Source organism: Pelophylax lessonae, assembly GCF_965119305.1.
Source record: "Pelophylax lessonae genome assembly, chromosome: 12".
NCBI lineage: Eukaryota > Metazoa > Chordata > Amphibia > Anura > Ranidae > Pelophylax > Pelophylax lessonae.
The window spans coordinates 18,794,329-18,813,151 of NC_138779.1; the positions used below are offsets into that span (position 1 = coordinate 18,794,329).

The 18,823-nt window shown below is 48.9% G+C and overlaps 1 protein-coding gene across 1 annotated transcript in view; it reads left to right on the forward strand.

Moving 5' to 3' along the window:
- The window catches only part of WRAP73 (WD repeat containing, antisense to TP73), a 157,651-nt gene extending 149,505 nt beyond the window's left edge, over positions 1-8,146 (forward strand). The window contains exons 11-12 of the mRNA XM_082273350.1: positions 4,476-4,667; positions 7,664-8,146. Of these exons, the coding sequence (XP_082129476.1) occupies positions 4,476-4,667; positions 7,664-7,776 (305 nt within the window). The 3' untranslated portion in view covers positions 7,777-8,146. The remainder of the gene's footprint in view (positions 1-4,475; positions 4,668-7,663) is intronic.
- Positions 8,147-18,823: the final 10,677 nt, after the last annotated feature.

Here is an 18,823-nt window from a genome sequence, read left to right on the forward strand (position 1 = left end):
GTCCTCCGGGCGTTGTGTCCTCATTTGGGACGCACAGAACCCGCAAGTCGGCGCAGGTTTTTCCCTGTCCCGCTGAGTTTCATTACACTGTTAATGAACTGTGGCGCACGTTAAAACGTCCGTTCGTGGTGCCTAGTCTGTTCAAATTGCTTTATCCAATTGCACCGGCTACGGAATCGCGATGGTGTGTGCCTCCACAGGTGGATCACACGGTTGCTGTGCTGAACAAGGCCACCTTGATTCCTACGGAGGATTCCCCGGTTTTCCAGGATCCGACGGACCGGTGGTTGGAGTCTCTAGCCCGCCATTCCTATACGGTGGCGGGCTCTCTGCTCAAACCAGTTTTCACGTCCGTGTTGGTGGCGCAGGCGGTTGCTGAATGGACTAAGGTGCTTAGGAGCAACCTCGTGTCTGATGCTGTTCCGCCTGCCCGGCTGGAAATGGTGGATCAAATCCACCAAGGCGTCATGTATCTGTGTGATGCGGCCTTGAATGAGGCCCCCTTAGTGGTACGCCTGTCTTGTGTCTCGGTACTTATCCGGCGACTGATATGGCTGAAGAGCTGGTCGGCTGACCAGTCCTCACGGAAAACGGTTGCTGATTTGATTTTCCCTATGCTGGCTCTCACCTTTTTGGCGAGGCGTTGGATACCCTGGTGAAAGGCATCAAGGGGGGCAAGAGCACTATGCTGCCCCAGAACCCGAAGCATAAGTCCTTCCGAGGCAAGCGGGGTTCTGCGCCTAGATCCAATCAGGGGTCCTTTCGTGCCTTTCGGAACCAATCCAAGGGCAAGCCCTTCAAGTCCCAGGGCGACCAGAAGAAGCCCTAGGTGGGTAAGCAGAAGTCAGGCAATGCCGGTTCGGCGAGCCAGTCCGCCTCTGCCTGAAGGGACATCCTCACCCGTTTCTGGGGTTAGGGGGCGTTTGCGCGGTTTCCTTCAACCTTGGTTGCTCCGGATTTCGGACAGGTGGGTTCAGGAAATCATTCGATCAGGATACAAGATCGAATTTCTTTCTCGGCCAGCGGATAGATTCTTCCCCTCAAATCTTCATTTGCCTCCGGGGCGTCTGCAGGACCTGCACCGAGCGGTTCAGGACCTCCTTGCTCAGGGAGTGATTGTCCAGGTGCCTCACCGGGACAGGTTTCGGGGTTTTTATTCCAATCTGTTCACTGTGCCCAGAAAGGAGGGCAAAGTGCGTCCTATTCTGGACCTGAAAGCGCTGAACTGCTTTGTGCGCGTTCGAAAATTCCGTATGGAGTCTCTCCGGTCGGTGGTGGCTTCCCTGAGTACAGGAGAATTCCTGGCTTCAATAGACCTCAAGGATGCGTACCTGCATGTTCCCATCTTCGAGGGTCATCAGCGGTACCTGCGGTTTGCCATCGCGGAGGACCATTACCAGTTTGTGGCGTTACCTTTCGGTCTCGCTTCGGCTCCAAGGGTCTTTACCAAGGTATTGGCGCCGGTCCTGGGCCTGCTGAGGGCTCAGGGCATTGCGGTCTTGGGGTATCTGGACGATCTCCTCATAAGATCGAGTGTCAGTCAGGACCTGGTGCGCGATCTCTCCACCACGGTCCAGACGCTCCAGGAGTTCGGATGGACCATCAACGTTCAGAAATCATCGTTGTCCCCTTCGGTTCGTCTTCCCTATCTGGGAATGATTCTGGACTCTGCTCAGGCAAAGGTGTTCTTGCCGGTGGACAAGCCCCACACCTTACAGGACGAGATCAGGTCCCTCAGGGACAACTCGCCCTTGTCACTCAGAACCTGTATGAGCTGTCTGGAGTTAATGGTGTCGGCCTTCGAGGCGATACCCTTTGCTCAGTTTCACACGCGGGCTCTCCAAGTGGAGATCCTGGCCAAGTGGGACGGACTGCCTCAGTCCCTGGATCTGTGTGTCTCCTTGAGTCGTCGGACCAAATTGGCTCTTCTGTGGTGGCTTCAGTCTCCGTCGGTGACGGAGGGCAAGTCCTTCCGTCCGTTGGTTTGGACGGTGATCACCACGGATGCCAGCCTGTCAGGCTGCGGTGGGGTCCTGGGAACCCTGTCTGCCCAGGGCACCTGGTCGGGGGAGGAGTCCTCCCTCCCGATAAATGTCCTGGAATTGTGAGCGATGAAACTCTGCCTCTTCCAGTGGTCGGACCGTCTCCAGGGTCGTCCTGTACGGGTACAGACGGACAATGCTACCGCGGTGGCTTACATCAACCACCAAGGGGGCACCAGGAGTGCTCGGGCGACCCGGGAGGTGACCGACATTCTGTCTTGGGCCGAGACTCATGTCCCGGCGATCTCAGCAGTTCACATTCCGGGTGTGGAAAATTGGCAGGCCGACTATCTGAGCCGCCAGACCCTGGACCAGGGAGAATGGTCCTTGCACCCGGAGGTCTTCCAAATGCTGTGTGCGAGGTGGGGATACCTGGACGTGGATCTGTTCGCTACTCGGCTAAATCGAAAAGTGGAAAGGTTTGTGGCAAGAACGCGCGATCCGTTGGCGGACGCGTTAGTGGCCCCTTGGCATCAGTATCGTCTGATGTATGCCTTTCCTCCGATTCAATTGCTGTCCAGGTTCCTCTGCAGGCTAGCCTCGGAACCGCACCTGGTGATTCTGGAGGCTCCGGACTGGCCACGCCGGTCCTGGTACGCCGACGTTGTTCACCTGGCAGTGGCGCCTCCGTGGCGACTGCCAATGCGGGAAGATCTGCTGTCTCAGGGACAGATCTTCCATCCTGCCTTACAATCGCTGGCTAACGGCCTGGCTGTTGAGACCCAGGTCCTGAGGGACAAAGGTCTCTCCCCTGAGGTTATCCCTACTCTAATCAAGGCTAGGAAAACCTCCTCTGGTAAAATCTATTACCGTACCTGGAAAGCTTATTTCGCCTGGTGTGAGTCCAGGGGGTTTTCCCCTCGCTCGTACTCGGTGTCTAGAATGTTGGCTTTCCTCCAGTCTGGGGTGGACCAGCGCCTGGCATTGGCCACGATAAAGGGCCAGGTGTCTGCTCTGGCGGTCCTTTTCCAACGTCCTGTGGCGTCTACTTCCTTGATTCGCACCTTCATTCAAGGTGTGCGACATTTGGCTCCTCCCAGGAAGGAGCCTTTACCTCCATGGGACTTGAACTTGGTTCTGTCCGTTTTACAGCGTGCTCCCTTTGAAAACATCAGGGAGATCTCTTTGCCTCTGCTGTCAAAGAAGGTTGCCTTTTTGTTGGCGATCACTTCGGCTCGCAGGGTGTCGGAGCTGGCGGCGTTGTCTTGCCGCTCCCCTTACTTGATAATCCATAAGGATAAGGTGGTGTTGCGACCACCCCCGTCTTTTCTTCCCAAGGTCATCTCTGAGTTCCACGTTAATGAGGACATTGTCCTGCCTTCGCTTTGTACGAAGCCTAAACATCCGAAGGAGATTGCCTTGCATTCATTGGATGTTGTCAGGGCGATCAGGGTTTACCTGTCGTCTACGGAATCCTTTCGGAAGACGGATTCCCTATTTGTCCTTCCTGAGGGATCTCGGAAGGGCATGGCTGCGTCTGCAGCAACTATTGCCAAATGGATCAGACAGACCATTGAGCAGGCTTATGCTTTGAAGGAACGGGTTCCACCCTTCCCTGTTAAGGCGCACTCTACCAGATCTTTGAGTGCGTCCTGGGCCTATTGGCATCGGGCCTCGGTGGCCCAGGTGTGCAAGGCTTTGACTTGGACGTCGGTGCACACTTTTTCCAAATTCTACAAAGTAGACGTTCTGGCATCAGCTGATGCTTTTTTTGGCCGCAAAGTTCTCAGTGCGGCTGTGCCATGATGGACCCTTGATTTTTTTCTCTGGGTCCCTGGCTGTTGGCATTTTCTTTCCTGGGCTGTCGCTCCTGTTGAGCATTGTTTTTTTCTGTTGCCCAGTTGGTTTTCTTACGGTGCATGTAAGATTCCTTTCTCTGATGTGGGTACTGCGTTGCCTTTTCTACGTTTGCTTCTCCCACCCCTCATGTCTATACTGCTTTGGGACATCCCATCAGTGATGACTTAGAAGAGGCGGCGACTGTCGGAGGACGTAAGAGAAAACTGAATTTTTGTAAAATCTTACCTGTAAAATTCCTTTCTCTGAGTCCTCCGACAGTCGCCGCCCCCGCCCCTCTTTTGGGGTTCTTATTACCTACTGCTATGCTACCAAACTGAGTTGGAAGTGATACTGCAGGGGGGTATTGACCAGATGGGACAGCCCCCAGGGGTGTGTACATGCAAATGCCTTTTGTTTTTAACTAAGTCTATATGCCACGCTACTCCTGCGGAGCAGATGACAATACCCATCAGTGATGACTTAGCAGTGGCGGCGACTGTCGGAGGACTCAGAGAAAGGAATTTTACAGGTAAGATGTTACAAAAATTCCGTTTTTTTTTTTAACTTTCTGTTTTTACTTTTGTTTCATCAGTTGCAATGAGTTGGAAATGTATCATCTTCTAATGTGTAATGGCCTTTTGCTGTATCTTTCAGATAACATGCCACACTGTGTGTGGATCTGGGACATCCAGAAGATGAGGCTGTCTGTCGTGTTGGAGCAGACGTCAGTTGTGCGCTCTTTTCACTGGGACCCCATCCAGCCTCGGCTGGCAATCTGCACTGGAAATAGCAGAGTGTATTTGTGGTCCCCCAGCGGCTGTGTCTCTGTCCATGTACCTGTAGAAGGTAAACAGCGGAATAGTAATTTTGGGACTCCTTGTATTGACTTTCTTATCGGACATATATCTTTATTGCTTTACCAAGAACATTGAACCATTTTCATCAGTCCCTGTGCCATGGGAGCTTACAATCTTATGTCCACCATTGTCATACACAGATTTTTTTTTTTTTTTAAGGTTATGGGAGGAAAACTGAATAGATTGAAAAGACATACAAACAAATATTATTAAAGCTGAGCGCTGGGGCAGATTCAAAACTACGCAGCGCCCTATCTCGTTTGCCAAAATTGGTGAACACAGATTCTGCATCGCAACCAATCAGCTTACAGGTTTAATTGTCAAAGCTTAACTGAATAAGCTGAAGTTAGAAGCTGATTGATGCAGCTGTGCATAGTAACCAATCAGCTTCTAACTTTAGATTATTCAATTAAGCTTTGAAAATTAGCCCCCGTTCACATCAGGCTGATTTGACATGTCAAATCGAATGCCAAATCGGAGCCTATTGCCGGCAACGGCACTGTCTGGATCAGTGCGATGCCGACTTTGTGGCGCTGCACCAATTCCCAAAAGTAGTTTGTGCACTACTTTTGGTGACTTTGGGGGTGATTTAATTAGACATCTGTTCATGAACCCGCCCAGATGTCTCTCAAATCGCCCCTGAGGTCAGACTGAAATGCCGGTTTGAAATTGTGCGAGTTCAGCTGAACTCGCATGATTTTAAACCCGCATTCAGTGTGATCCTACGCTCCAGCCTGGAAGCTGATTGGTTACTATGCACAGCTGCACTAGATTCAGTGTTCACCAATTTAAGTAAGGCCGGGTTCACATATGTGCGAATTGGTTGCGGGTTTCCCCGCATCCAATTGCATGACATAAGAGTGTGACCGGCTCTTAATGGAGCCGGTTGTCGCGGTCCGGATTGAAAAAGGGTCCTGTGCGTGTTTGGGTACAGTTCAGGTGTGATATCAGGCAAAAATTTGCACCTTAATCGCACCTAAACCGGTGAACAGATACCCACCAGACCCCACCAAAACCACGACTGCACATATATCCTCCCGCTTCCTGATTGGCCGAAAGGCAAACCCCATGCCATTGGCCGAGGAGAAGGCGGGAGGACTGAGGACTCGAGGAGACGCGGGGACTGAAGAGAAGCTGCCGTGAAGTGAGGCAAGTGCACTGGTCTCGCGGGGAGGGGGGAACGCTGGCATCTCTGCATTGATTGGGGGAATGCTGTGGCACTGTGCATTGATTGGGGGCATGCTGTGGCACTGTGCATTGATTGGGGGCATGCTGTGGCACTGTGCATTGATTGGGGGCATGCTGTTGTCACTAGGGCTGCGCATCTTCACTTACCTCACGATTCGATGCGATTACGATTATTAGGGTCGCGATTCGATACGATTCCGCGATGCATCACGATTACTATGGGGACCCTGCTCTAAAGGGGGATCTATGGGGACCCTGCTCTAAAGGGGGATCTATGGGGACCCTGCTCTAAAGGGGGATCTATGGGGACCCTGCTCTAAAGGAGATCTATGGGGAGCCTGGGCCTGCCCTAAAGGGGATCCAGGGGAACTGAGCTCTAAAGGGGGATCTATGGGGACCCTGCTCTAAAGGGGGATCTATGGAATAGATCCCCTTTAGTGCAGGGTCGCCATAGATCCCCCTTTAGAGCAGGCCAGCATCCCCATAGATCCCCCTTTAGTAGAGCAGGTCCCCCCATTGATCCCCCTTGAGTAGAGCAGGTCCCCTCATAGATCCCCCTTTAGAGAAGGCCACATCAGGTTAGAAGAGTTACCTGATGCTACTTGTAGTACCGTAGGCCCTGGTAAGGAGGAATGCTGGCCTTTGTAGTCCCCCTAGTTGTAGTATAGCAGGCTCTGGTAAGGAGGAATGCTGGGCTCTGTAGTCCCCCTAGTTGTAGTATAACAGGCTCTGGTAAGGAGGAATGCTGGGCTCTGTACAGAGCTACAGAGCCCAGCATTCCTCCTTACCAGGGCCTACTGTACTACAACTAGGGGAACTACAGAGCCCAGCATTCCTCCTTACCAGGGCCTACTGTACTACAACTAGGGGCACTACAGAGCCCAGCATTCCTCCTTACCAGGGCCTGTTATACTACAACTAGGGGGACTACAGAGTCTGTAGTAGTCCCCCTAGTTGTAGTATAACAGGCCCTGGTAAGGAGTAATGCTGGGCCCTGTAGTGCCCCGACTTACCAGGAAGTAGAGCTGCAGCCAGTTGTGGGTGAAGTAGCGGTAGGTGTATGGAGTAGGGCTCGGACAGGTCCCGGGTGATGAGCCTCATGTCGGGAATTTGGAGCTCGGACTCGTGCAGTGCACGGTACAGGCGGATAGCAGGGCCTCCTTGCTCCCCTGCAGTCAACTCAGGCTGTCTGCCGCGAACCGCACGGCTACCAGAAGTGTACCTAGCGGCGGCGACTTCGGGCGGCCGGGCTGTCAGAGTGGGCGGTCGGGCAGCAGCGTGTTAAGTGGGCGTGTGGATCCCAGGGCCAGAGAGAGCACTGATAGCTCCGCTTTCCTCCTCTCCTCTCCCGCGCCACGAGGAGGAGCTCCGTGTTCCACAAGCCCGGCCACCACCAACAACTCATTAAGCGCTAGCGCCGCCATGTCACTTCTGTCCCCGCCCCTGGAACTGACGTCATTAGGTAATCGATTTTTCAATCACCCCGAATCAATGCAGAATTGTGAAGGGTCGCATCGCGATGCATCAATTCGGCGATTATATTCAGCAGGCCTAGTGGTCACTGTGCATTGATTGGGGGCATGCTGTGGTTACTGTGCATTGATTGGGGGCACGCTGTGGTCACTGTGCATTGATGGAGGCACGCTGTGGCACTTTGCATTGATTGGGGGCACGCTGGTCACTCTGCATTGGCGTCCAAACGTTGGGAAGCACTGTTCTATTGGACTTGTCTGGTTGTTAATAAAGCATTTTATCCCAACCACCACCTTTAATAGATATCATGTTTTCTGGTTTCAGGTAATTTCAGTGTCTTGTCCCTGTCTTGGCATCCTCTGGGAGAAGACTCGTTGCTGCTTCTGAGCAAAGACCATCTGTGTCTGTGTTACCTGGAGTCCGAAGAAGAACGGTGACAACATGAAGAGTCCGTACCCCAAAAACATGTTTACATGATCCACTCTTCACTCTACCAGCAGACGTCTGGCTATAAATGAACTGGCTCTGGTTGTGTCTGAGTTCTACCTTTCCATGACGGGGTATATTCAGTATGGCCAAGTGTAGCATAGCATGCAGAAATGACTTCTCACTGATCTGAAGTCACTAACCTGAAATATGCTGTGGTGACTTCCTGAATAAGCTCCATTGTTTCTTCTGCTGGACTTCTGTATTAATGCCAATCTCTGGAAGATGCAACATGTGCCCAATCCGTAGTTTTTACACAAGTAACAAGGCGCAGATATATTAGAGCAAATGATTTGAATGTGCTATCAGAGCAATAGAACAGCTTTTATAAAGATAAGGTTTCATTGTTACAGGGGTCTGTTGAGGTTAAAGTTAAAGGAGAAGTATGGGGTTTGGCTTTTTTCCCCATTTATACTTACCTATGTGGATGCAGCATTGTTCCGATACTGCATCTGTCCCCTGGCGCCTCTGCACTGAGAACGGAGCGATTGAACACCGTTGACAGGTCCCTGAACAGAGAGCTGCTGTCAGTCAGCACCCCTCTGCTCCCTCCTTGCTCATTGGAGCGCTGGGTTGTGGAGGGGGCGGAGCGGCCAGCTCAGGCTCTCAGCAGCTGAGAGGCTGAGCCGGATGGCAGTCCAGGCAACTGGCAGATCCTGACTCCATGGTCCATGGTCATGATGACTGGGTGCCTGGACGGGCATTTGTGAAGTCATCAGAGAGCTCTCTGATGAAAATGGGTAACAGGAGTGCAGAACGAACTGCACTCCTGTGATCTATAGGAGATGTATAGCCAAACAAGCTTGGGCTGTACATCTCCCTTAAACCCTACCCCCACCTTCCCCCACCTAAAAAATACACATATACACACCCCTTCTTATTTCCATGGCTTTCTTGGCCAGTGATGATATTGCGAGTCAGTCGGCAGTGCTGGGATGGGAGGTCTTTATTGCTGAACTGACCAGTGCTCACAATATGACGCAGTGCGGTAGTTCCTTTTCTGGAAGTGGTTTGAAATGACTGAAATTCAACTTAAAGTGCAGTTCCACCCAAAAGTGCAAGTTCCGCTTTTCTGCTTCCTCCTCGCCCCCCCCACACCCCCCCCCCCACATTTGGCACCATTCAGGGGGGAGCCTACTATACCAGGCTGAGCCGTAGCTGCTAAACAATTTCTTACCAATTTGTTGTCTCCCCCTAAGGTGCAGTTCACACTGTGTGGGCTGGTTGCAGGTGCCGGAATCGCATCTGTTCCTGCAACCGCAGCCAAATTGCACTGCTCTTAGGAGATGCACGGGGCTACTATTTATTCTGAATGCCATCCCCGCGCATCTGGTGCGGGAACAACAGGGAAATTGCATGGTCAAAAGGATCGTGCAATTTCCCTGCGGCTGCGTTTTTGAAAAGGTGAATGCACCTTTTTTTTTTTTTGCGGAAAACGCAGGCACGACAGCCTATTCAAATGAATGGGCTACCGTGCCCGCACTAGTGTGCACCAAGCCTTTAAAGTATTTCAGACATTTATGGCCGATTGGGACTGCTGTGGATGGCATATATCAGTATTTCCCAATTCCCAGCATGATTTCTAGAAGTCCCAGGTAGGGGCACATGTGGTGTGATAATTTGCAATGCGTTATGTAGAAGGGTCCTCCTTTCACCGTTGATTCTGTGTACAGCGCTGCAGGAAAAGAATTCGGTACTTTTTTTTTTTTTTTTTATTAAATTCGGTCAGTCTGTGTTCCTAGGATGGCAAAAATGTATAGCATACACATTACAATTTCTCTGGAAATAAACAGACGTGTTTGCAAAGCATCCAATCACTTCTCATGTGAGAAGCTCTATACAGTTAGAATTGTATTAAATTGGACAGCTAGATTCTGCTGTGTGCGGGTACCAATAAAAGCCCACGAGTGAGAATGGTGCGATTCTCTTCCATTGAGGGACATAGGAAGTCTGTTTTCATAGAAGGAAATTTACATAGAGCACAGAAATATTACAGAAGAAGTATATTTAGTGGTAGATGAAGGTCACTTTTTTAATGCTCATTATAGTGCCACTAGAGGACTGGGTGTAGTAGTGTGTGTTAGATTTGGACCCTCCAGAACAAATAGCGGTCCATGTTCATAGAATGTAAATTGTGATGTAAATAGTAAAAATCTAATTTATGTTTGTCAATAAACTTTACATTTTCATTTGTAGTATTGGTTGTGATTGTGTGTAGAAATATGTAATGTGGACCAAACATATGTAGACTTTACTGCATTGGTTGGGCGGGACAAGCGCTGCTCTAAGTGGATGCACTGGTGCATCCTCCATTTCTGTCCCCTTCCCCTGGGCACAGCGGATTACAGATCGGTGTACCGGCCACTGTGATTGGCCCTGGTACCATGACCGATCACATGAAAAGTAGTAAACAATAGCTGTCATTCATGACGCAGTTGCTTGCTACTGTGTGTAGTACTGTGATCTTTGTGATTGATCACAGTGATTACATGGTACAGGATCAATCGCCGCGGCCCTGTACCATGTGATCGCTATGGCCAGTCACAGCTATCACAATAGTAAACAATGGCAAACCACTTATCCGACACCCTTCCTCCTCTGACAAGAGCCGCAATCTACTCAGTTTAATTTCTGTCCCCCTGCTTCCTAAAAACAGCCCCTCAATCTCATGTGCCCTTTGGAATGCTCGCTCCATCTGTAACAAGCTCACATCTGTGCATGACCTTTTTATCTCTCATAGCTTTAACATCCTCGCCATAACTGAAACCTGGCTTCAAAATTTTGACTCTGCTTCTCCTGCTGCCCTCTCCTATGGTGGCCTCCACTGGACCCACTCCCCCAGACCCAACGGACAGAAAGGAGGTGGAATTGGATTCCTTTTATCCCCGCAAAGCACCTACAAAGTCCTTCCAAACCCTCCCTCTCTGTCACTCTCTTCTTTTGAGATGCACTGTATTCGTCTGTTTTCTCCCATTTCTCTAAGGATTGCAGCAATTTATCGGCCCCCTGGACCAGCATCACGCTTTTTTGATGTCTTTGCTTCCTGGCTACCCTACTTTCTCTCCTCTGAAATACCCACTATCATTCTTGGTGACTTCAACATCCCTGTCAATGTTAACAGCCCATCTACAACTCAACTTCTCAACTTAACCTCCTCTTTTGACCTAACCCAATGGACACACACTTCCACCCACTCCAATGGTAATACCCTTGACCTTATATTCTCCCATCTCTGCTCTGCCGACAACCTCACCAACACCCCCTTTCCTCTCTCTGATCACAACCTCATCAGTTTCACTGTATCCTTGCCTCAAATCACCCATCCCCCAAAGCAGCAAACAATTGCCTGTAGGAACCTTCGTCACTTTAACCCCTCTCTCCTCTATTCTGCTACTGACCACCTACATGACATAATCTCTCCCCTGTCCTGACCTGGCCACCTCTGTTTACAACAGCTCACTCTCATCATCACTTGATGCACTTGCTCCTCTAACTACACGCAGAATCAAGCCCCGACCATTGCAACCCTGGCAAACTGACAAGAGTAGAAATCTCAAGAGACACTGCCGTGCTCTTGAACGACGGTGGCACAAAACCAAATGCCTGCAGGACTTCACCCTATATAAATCTTCCCTCCAAACATAAAATTCATGCCTCCATGCTGCCAAACAAGCCTACGTTGTCTCTCTTATTACTACGCTGTCATCCAGTCCCCGTCTGCTCTTCTCAACTTTTAACTCTCTGCTTCGTCCCTCACCCCCTCTACTCACTAACTCAATCACTGCCCAAGAGATTGCCAATCACTTCAAAGATAAGGTTGATGCAATACGTGAGGACACCGCCACTGTGCGCACATCTTCCCCACTCAACATACCTTGCCTAACAGTACAGTCAACACTCTCCTCCTTTGAACTGGCTACTACTGAAGAGGTTAAAAACATTTTCTCAGATGCCCGCCTAACCACCTGTTCCCTGGATCCTGTTCCCTCACAACTACTACAGACACCCTCTTATTCTATCCTATGCTCCCTTACTCACATCTTTAATCTCTCCCTCTCTAGTGGCACCTTCCCCTCCCCTCTAAAACATGCGCAGATCACTCCCATTTTAAGACCCATCTCACTGCTCCCATTCACGTCTAAACTTCTGGAACGCTTAGTCTACAACCGTCTCAGCTCCTACCTCAGTGAAAATAACCTTCTTGATCCTTTACAGTCTGGCTTTCGCTCACAGCACTCCACAGACCTGCCTTACTAAAACTCACCAATGATCTACTAACTGCCAAAACCAATGGCCACTACTCCATACTCTTACTACTTGACCTCTCTGCGGCCTTTGACACTGTTGATCACCCGCTCCTTCTTAATAAACTCTGTTCCCTTGGCCTCCAAGATTCTGCTCTATCTTGGTTCTCCTCCTACCTATCGCAGCGCTCCTTCAGTGTTACCCACAACTCTACCTCCTCCTCCCCATTGCCCCTTTCTGTGGGGGTTCCCCAAGGCTCTGTTCTTGGACCCCTCCTCTTCTCTATCTACACCGCCTCCCTCGGTCACTTGATAACCGCCCACGGTTTCCAATACCGTCTCTACGCCGATGACACTCAAATTTATCTGTCTACTCCTCACCTCACTCCTTCAGTCTCCTCTCGAATTGCTAACTTACTTACTGACATATCAACATGGATGTCGCTCCACTTCCTCAAACTAAATCTCTAAAACTGAGCTGGTAATTCCCGCCCCCCCCTCCATGACTTTTCCATCAAAACTAGTTATGCAACCATCAATCCCTCCCCTCATGCCAGGGTACTAGGTGTAATCCTAGACTCTGACCTGTCCTTTCAGCCCCAAATCCAATCATTGTCAAAAACCTGTAGACTTCACCTCTGCAACATCTCAAAAATTTGCCCCTTTTTAACAACTGAAACCACCAAGCTACTCATTCACTCCCTTGTTATTTCTCGCCTCGACTACTGCAACTCCCTTCTCTTAGGCCTACCACTTCATAGGCTATCCCCTCTTCAGTCCATCATGAATGCTGCTGCCAGGCTTATACCCCTTACCAACCGCTCAGTGTCTGCCTCCCCTCTCTGCCAATCCCTACACTGGCTCCTGATTGCCCAGCGAATTAAATTCAAAATACTAACCATAACATACAAAGCCATTCACAACTCTGCCCCGAGCTACATCACCAATCTTGTCTCCAAATATCACCCAAACCGTCCTCTCTGCTCCTCTCAAGACCTCCTACTCTCAAGCTCCCTTGTCTCCCCCTCCCATGCTTATCTCCAGGATTTCTCCAGGGCCTCTCCCATCCTCTGGAATGCTCTACCTCAACCTGTACGGCTATTCTCCTATTCTAGCTGCTTTCAGGCAATCCCTGAAAACTCATCTCTTCAAGGAAGCCTATCACACCTCCAACTAATCTTCCATCAGCTCATTCCCTACTGTTACAACCTCTTGTACCACCTGCCCCACCCTATTAGATTGTAAGCTTTTCTGAACAGGGCCCTCTTGATCCTCTTGTATTGTATTGTAACTGTATTGTCTCCCTCTAACATTGTAAAGCGCTGGGTAAACTGCTGGCACTATAGAAATCCTGAATAATAATAATGGTATTACGAATGGATTCCAAACACATTCAAGTGTTGGCTCATCACTGTAATTAGAAATTAAAAATAAAGTTGACCCCCCCCCAAGGTGGGACACTGCACAATATTCTTACATACTGCAGTGTAGAGAGTGCATTGTCATTATGGACACTGTAACTGGTCTGTTGGTGGTCAGGGACAATATAACTGGTCTGGCAGTTATCAATTACACTGTGAGTGGTGCAGCAGTGATTGGGGACACTATGAATGGGTGGCAGTGATTGGGGACACTATGAATGGGTGGATGTGATTGGGGACACTGGGTGGCGGTGATTGGGAATACTATGAGTGGGTGGCGGTAATTGGAGATCATATGATATGAATAGTGATTGGGGACACTATGAATGGGCAGCAGAGATTGGGGACACCTAGTGGGTTGGCGGTGATTGGGGATACTATGAGTGAGTGGCAGTGGTTGAGAACACTATGAATGGGTGGCAGTAATTGGGGACACTATGAGTGGGTGGCGGTGATTGGGGACACTTGATAAAAAAAAAATAAAAAATCTTCTGCCATCTACCAGGATGATGAAGATGAAACCAGAATGGACATTTCAGCAAGACAATGATCCCAAACACAAATCCAAGGAAAGGCTTAATTGGTTTCAAAGAGAGAAAAAAAAAAGCTTCTAGAATGGCCCAGCCAATCACCTGACCTGAATCCAATATAAAATCTATGGAAAGAAGTAAAGATCAGAGTTCATAGAAGAGGCCCACAGAACCTTCAAGATTTGAAGATTGTGTGGAAAAATGGGCCAAAATCACACCTGAGCAACGCATGTGACTAGTTTCTCCATACAGGAGGTGTCTTCAAGCTGTCATTACCAACAAAGGATTTTGTACCAAAATTTAAATACATTTCAGTTAGCGTGTTCAATACTTTTTCCCTGTATCATTTCATTTTATTACACATTACTTAATTTCTGAACTTATTTGTTTTGGTGTCTTTGTATGTATGGATAGCATGGGTTGTTACCGAGATGTGGTGAAAATTTCATGTCAATATCAACTTATATAAATATATTAACCTAGAAAAACGGTGACGTGTTCAATATTTATTTTACCCGCTGTATATAGAGGTGTACAACCATTTGGTAGATCAGCAGCTTATTCACTAGAGGGAGCGCTCCTCTGTTCCCCTCTTCCCTGCCTGATATCAGCCACATATGGAGTGTGTTGTTTTCACTGAGTCAGCTGAGCTCCGGGCAAATGGCTAAATCCATAGAGCTTCCTGTGTGCAATTAACTGCAAAAAGCTCATATCAAGCCAAAGTGCTTGCATTTAAAAATTAATTTAATGCATATTAATGATTAACTTGTGTCTGCCTTGAGAGATCAGCATTAATACACATTGATAAGATTACTTATGTCTTTATGATCTTTGAATGTCATTGACATGGGGGTCCATATCCAATGAGGACAGTCCGGGTGAGGGTAGGGAGGCAGCAGAAGGTACTGACAGCATAGAGATTTGTTAGAGACAGGGCGCACTACTAGATGACACGGGATGCTCGGGGGCACACACAGGCGCTCAACAGTTGTAGGACATAGGATACTCAGGGGGGCATTCAGAGGCACAACAGTCAGAGGACACGGGATGCTCAGGGGGGGCATTCGGAGTCGCAGGCAGAGACACAACAGTGAGAGGACATGGGATGCTCAGGGGGGCATTCAGTGTTGCATGCAGAGGCACAACAGTCAGAGGACACGGGATGCTCAGGGGGGCTTTCGGTGTTGCACGCAGAGGCACAACAGAAAGAGGACACGGGATGCTCAGGGGGGCATTCGGAGTCGCACACAGACCCACAACAGTCAGAGGACACGAGATGCTCAGGGGGGCATTCGGAGTCTCATCTTGATCCAGTGCTGCTCTCATTCTCTTCTCACTGGACTCAAGCCATTGGCTCCTGCTGTTATCATTTAAATCCGGGGGCGAGCCGACATGTACTGTGTGTGTGTGTCAATAGAAGTACACTGTGCAGCTCAGGATTGAGCCTGTACAAGTTCCCCCATAGCAAGCGGCTTGCTATTGGACCACTTAAAAGGCAGGAGGAGCCAGGAGCGTTAGTTCAAGAACACAATACGTATATATATATATATGTTGCAGCTTTGAAGTGGTTTACCTGGGTTATGGTTAAAGCTATCAGCCATAACTCTGGAATCTTTCTTTCTTCAGCCGGTGGCTGTTTTTTTTTTTTCATAAATGTTTCTCCAGAACTCCTAAAAATATTGTGACATAAAAAATTGCAACGATTGCCATTTTCTTCCCTAGGGTCTCCGCTAAAAAAAACAATGTGTAATGTTTGGGGGTTATTAGTAATTTTCTAGCAAATATACAATGAACAAAATTATAAAACGCAACACTTTTGTTTTTTCCCCCATTTTTCATGAGCTGAACTTAAAGAGCTAAGACTTTTTCTATGTACACAAAAGGCCGATTTCTCTCAAATATTGTTCACAAATCTGTCTAAATCTGTGTTAGTGAGCGCTTCTCCTTTGCCGAGATAATCCATCCACCTCACAGGTGTGGCATATCAACAGCATGATTATTGCACAGGTGTGCCTTAGGCTGGCCACAATAAAAGGCCGCTCTAAAATGTGCAGTTTTATCACACAGCACAATGCCACAGATGTCGCAAGTTTAACCACTTGCCGACCGCCGCAGTAAACTATTTACTATCTGACTACTTACTGCGGCGGTCAGCCGCTCCTGGGCAAACCGACGTAGTGCTACGTCGCTCGCCCAGGAGCCTGTGGGGGGCAAGCGTGCGCCGCCGGAGGCGCGCTCCCACCCCCACTCGTTCACAGTGATCCCCGCGCCTGTGACCGGCAGCTCCGATGTCTGCGATCTCCCGCAGGAAAGGGAGAAAGACAGACGGCTGATGTAAACACAGCCGTCTGTCATTCTCCCTGGTGTAACTGCAGAGATCATACGATCCTGCTATGTAGGATCGTTATTTCTCTGTGGTTACATCACAAGCCACGCCCCCCCCACAGTTAGAATCACGCCCCTAGGGATACATTTAACCCACTGATCACCAATAAAGTTAACCTCTTCCCTGCCAATGTAATTTTTACAGGAACAGTGCATATTTTTAGCACTGATTACTGTAGTAATGTCACTGGTACCCCCAAAAGTGTAAAAAATGTCAGTCAGGGGTCTGATCTATCCGCCCCACTGTCGCAGTCCCGAAAAAAAAATTGCAGATTACTAGTTAAAAAAAAACAATAAAAATGACATAAATCTTTCCCATAGTTAGTAAACGCAATAACTTTTGCACAAACCAATCCAAAAACGCTTATTGCGATTTTTTTTTTACCAATAATATGTAGCAAAAATTCGCCTAAAATGTTAAAAAAATTAGATTTTTACATTTTTTTTGAGAATTGCATATAAAAAAATTAGAAAAATATTGTTATTTTTTCAAAATTGTCGCTCTTTTTTTGTTTGTAGCGCAAAAAAATAAAAATCGCACAGGTGATCAAATACCACCAAAAGAAAGCTCTGTTTGTGGGAAAAAAAGGACGTCAATTTTATTTGGGTACAGCGTCGCACGACCACGCAATTGTCCGTTAAATATCACGCAGTGCCGAATCGCAAAATATGGCCTGGTCTTTGAGCAGTCAAATCCTCCAGGGCTTAAGTGGTTAAGGGAGGGTGCAATTGGCATGCTGACTGCAGGGATGTCCACCAGAGCTGTTGCCCGTGAATTGAATGTTCAATTCTCTACCAAAGGCGTTTCAGAGAATTTGGCAGTACATCCAACCGGCCTCACAACCGCAGACCACGTGTAACCACAGCAGCCCAGGACCTTCACATCCAGCATCTTCACCTCCAACATCGTCTGAGACCAGCCACCCGGACAGCTGCTGCAACAATCGGTTGGCATAACCAAAGGATTTCTGCACAAACTGTCAGAAACCGTCTCAGAGAAGCTCATCTGCATGCGTGTCGTCCTCATCAGGGTCTCCACCTGACTGCAGTTCATCGTCGTAACCGACGATCCTCTGGCACTTTGGAGAGGTGTTCTCTTCATGGATAAATCCCGGTTTTCTTACATCTTTGAGGTAAGCTCATGGGGGCAAAAAACTGAATTTTTGTAAAATCTTACCTGTAAATTTCCTTTCTCTGAGTCCTCCGACAGTCGCCGCTGCCTCTAAGTCATCACTGTTGGGTATTGACTTCCGCTCCGCAGGAGTAGCTAGGCATAAAGACTTAGTCAAAAGAACAAAGGCATTTGCATATACACACCCATGGGGGCTGTCCCATCTGGTCAATACCCCCCTGCAGTGACCACTCCCAACTCAGTTTGGTAGCATAGCAGTAGGTAACAAGAAAACAACCCCAAAAGAGGGGCGGGGGCGGCGACTGTCGGAGGACTCAGAGAAAGGAATTTTACAGGTAAGATTTTACAAAAATTCAGTTTTCTCTTACGTCCTCCGACAGTCGCCGCCGCCTCTAAGTCATCACTGTTGGGATGTCCCAAAGCAGTATAGACATGAGGGGTGGGAGACGCAACCGTAGAAAAGGCAAAGCAGTACCCACATCAGAGAAAGGAATCTTACACGCACAGTAAGAGAACCTGCTGGGCAACAGAAAACAATGCTCAACAGGAGCAACAGCCCAGGAAAGCAAACACCAACAGCCAGGGACCCATAAAAAAACAAGGGTCCTTCATGGCACTGCCGCACTGAGAACCTTGCGGCCAAAGGAAGCATCAGCTGATGCCAAAACATCTACTTTGTAGAATTTTGGAAAAGGTGTGCACCGACGACCAAGTCGCAGCCTTGCACACCTGGGCCACCGAGGCCTGATGCCAATAGGCCCAGGACGCACTCACAGATCTGGTAAAGTGCACCTTAACAGGGAAGGGTGGAACCCGTTCCTTCAAAGCATAAGCCTGTTCAATGGTCTGTCTGATCCATTTGGTAATAGTCGCTGCAGACGCAGCCATGCCCTTCCGAGGTCCCTCAGGAAGGACAAAGAGGGAATCCGTCTTCCGAAAGGATTCCGTAGACGACAGGTAAACCCTGATCGCCCTGACCACATCCAAGGAATGCAGAGCAACCTCCTTAGGATGCTTAGACTTCGTACAAAGCGAAGGCAGGACAATGTCCTCATTAATGTGGAACTCAGAGATCACCTTAGGAAGGAAGGAGGGATGCGGACGCAAATCCACCTTATCCTTGTGAATCAAGTACGGGGAATGGCAAGACAACGCCACCAGTTCTGATACCCTGCGAGCCGAAGTGATCGCCACCAAAAAGGCAACCTTCTTAGACAGCAGAGGTAACGATATCTCCCTGATGTTTTCAAAGGGAGCACGCTGTAACACGGACAGAACCAAGTTCA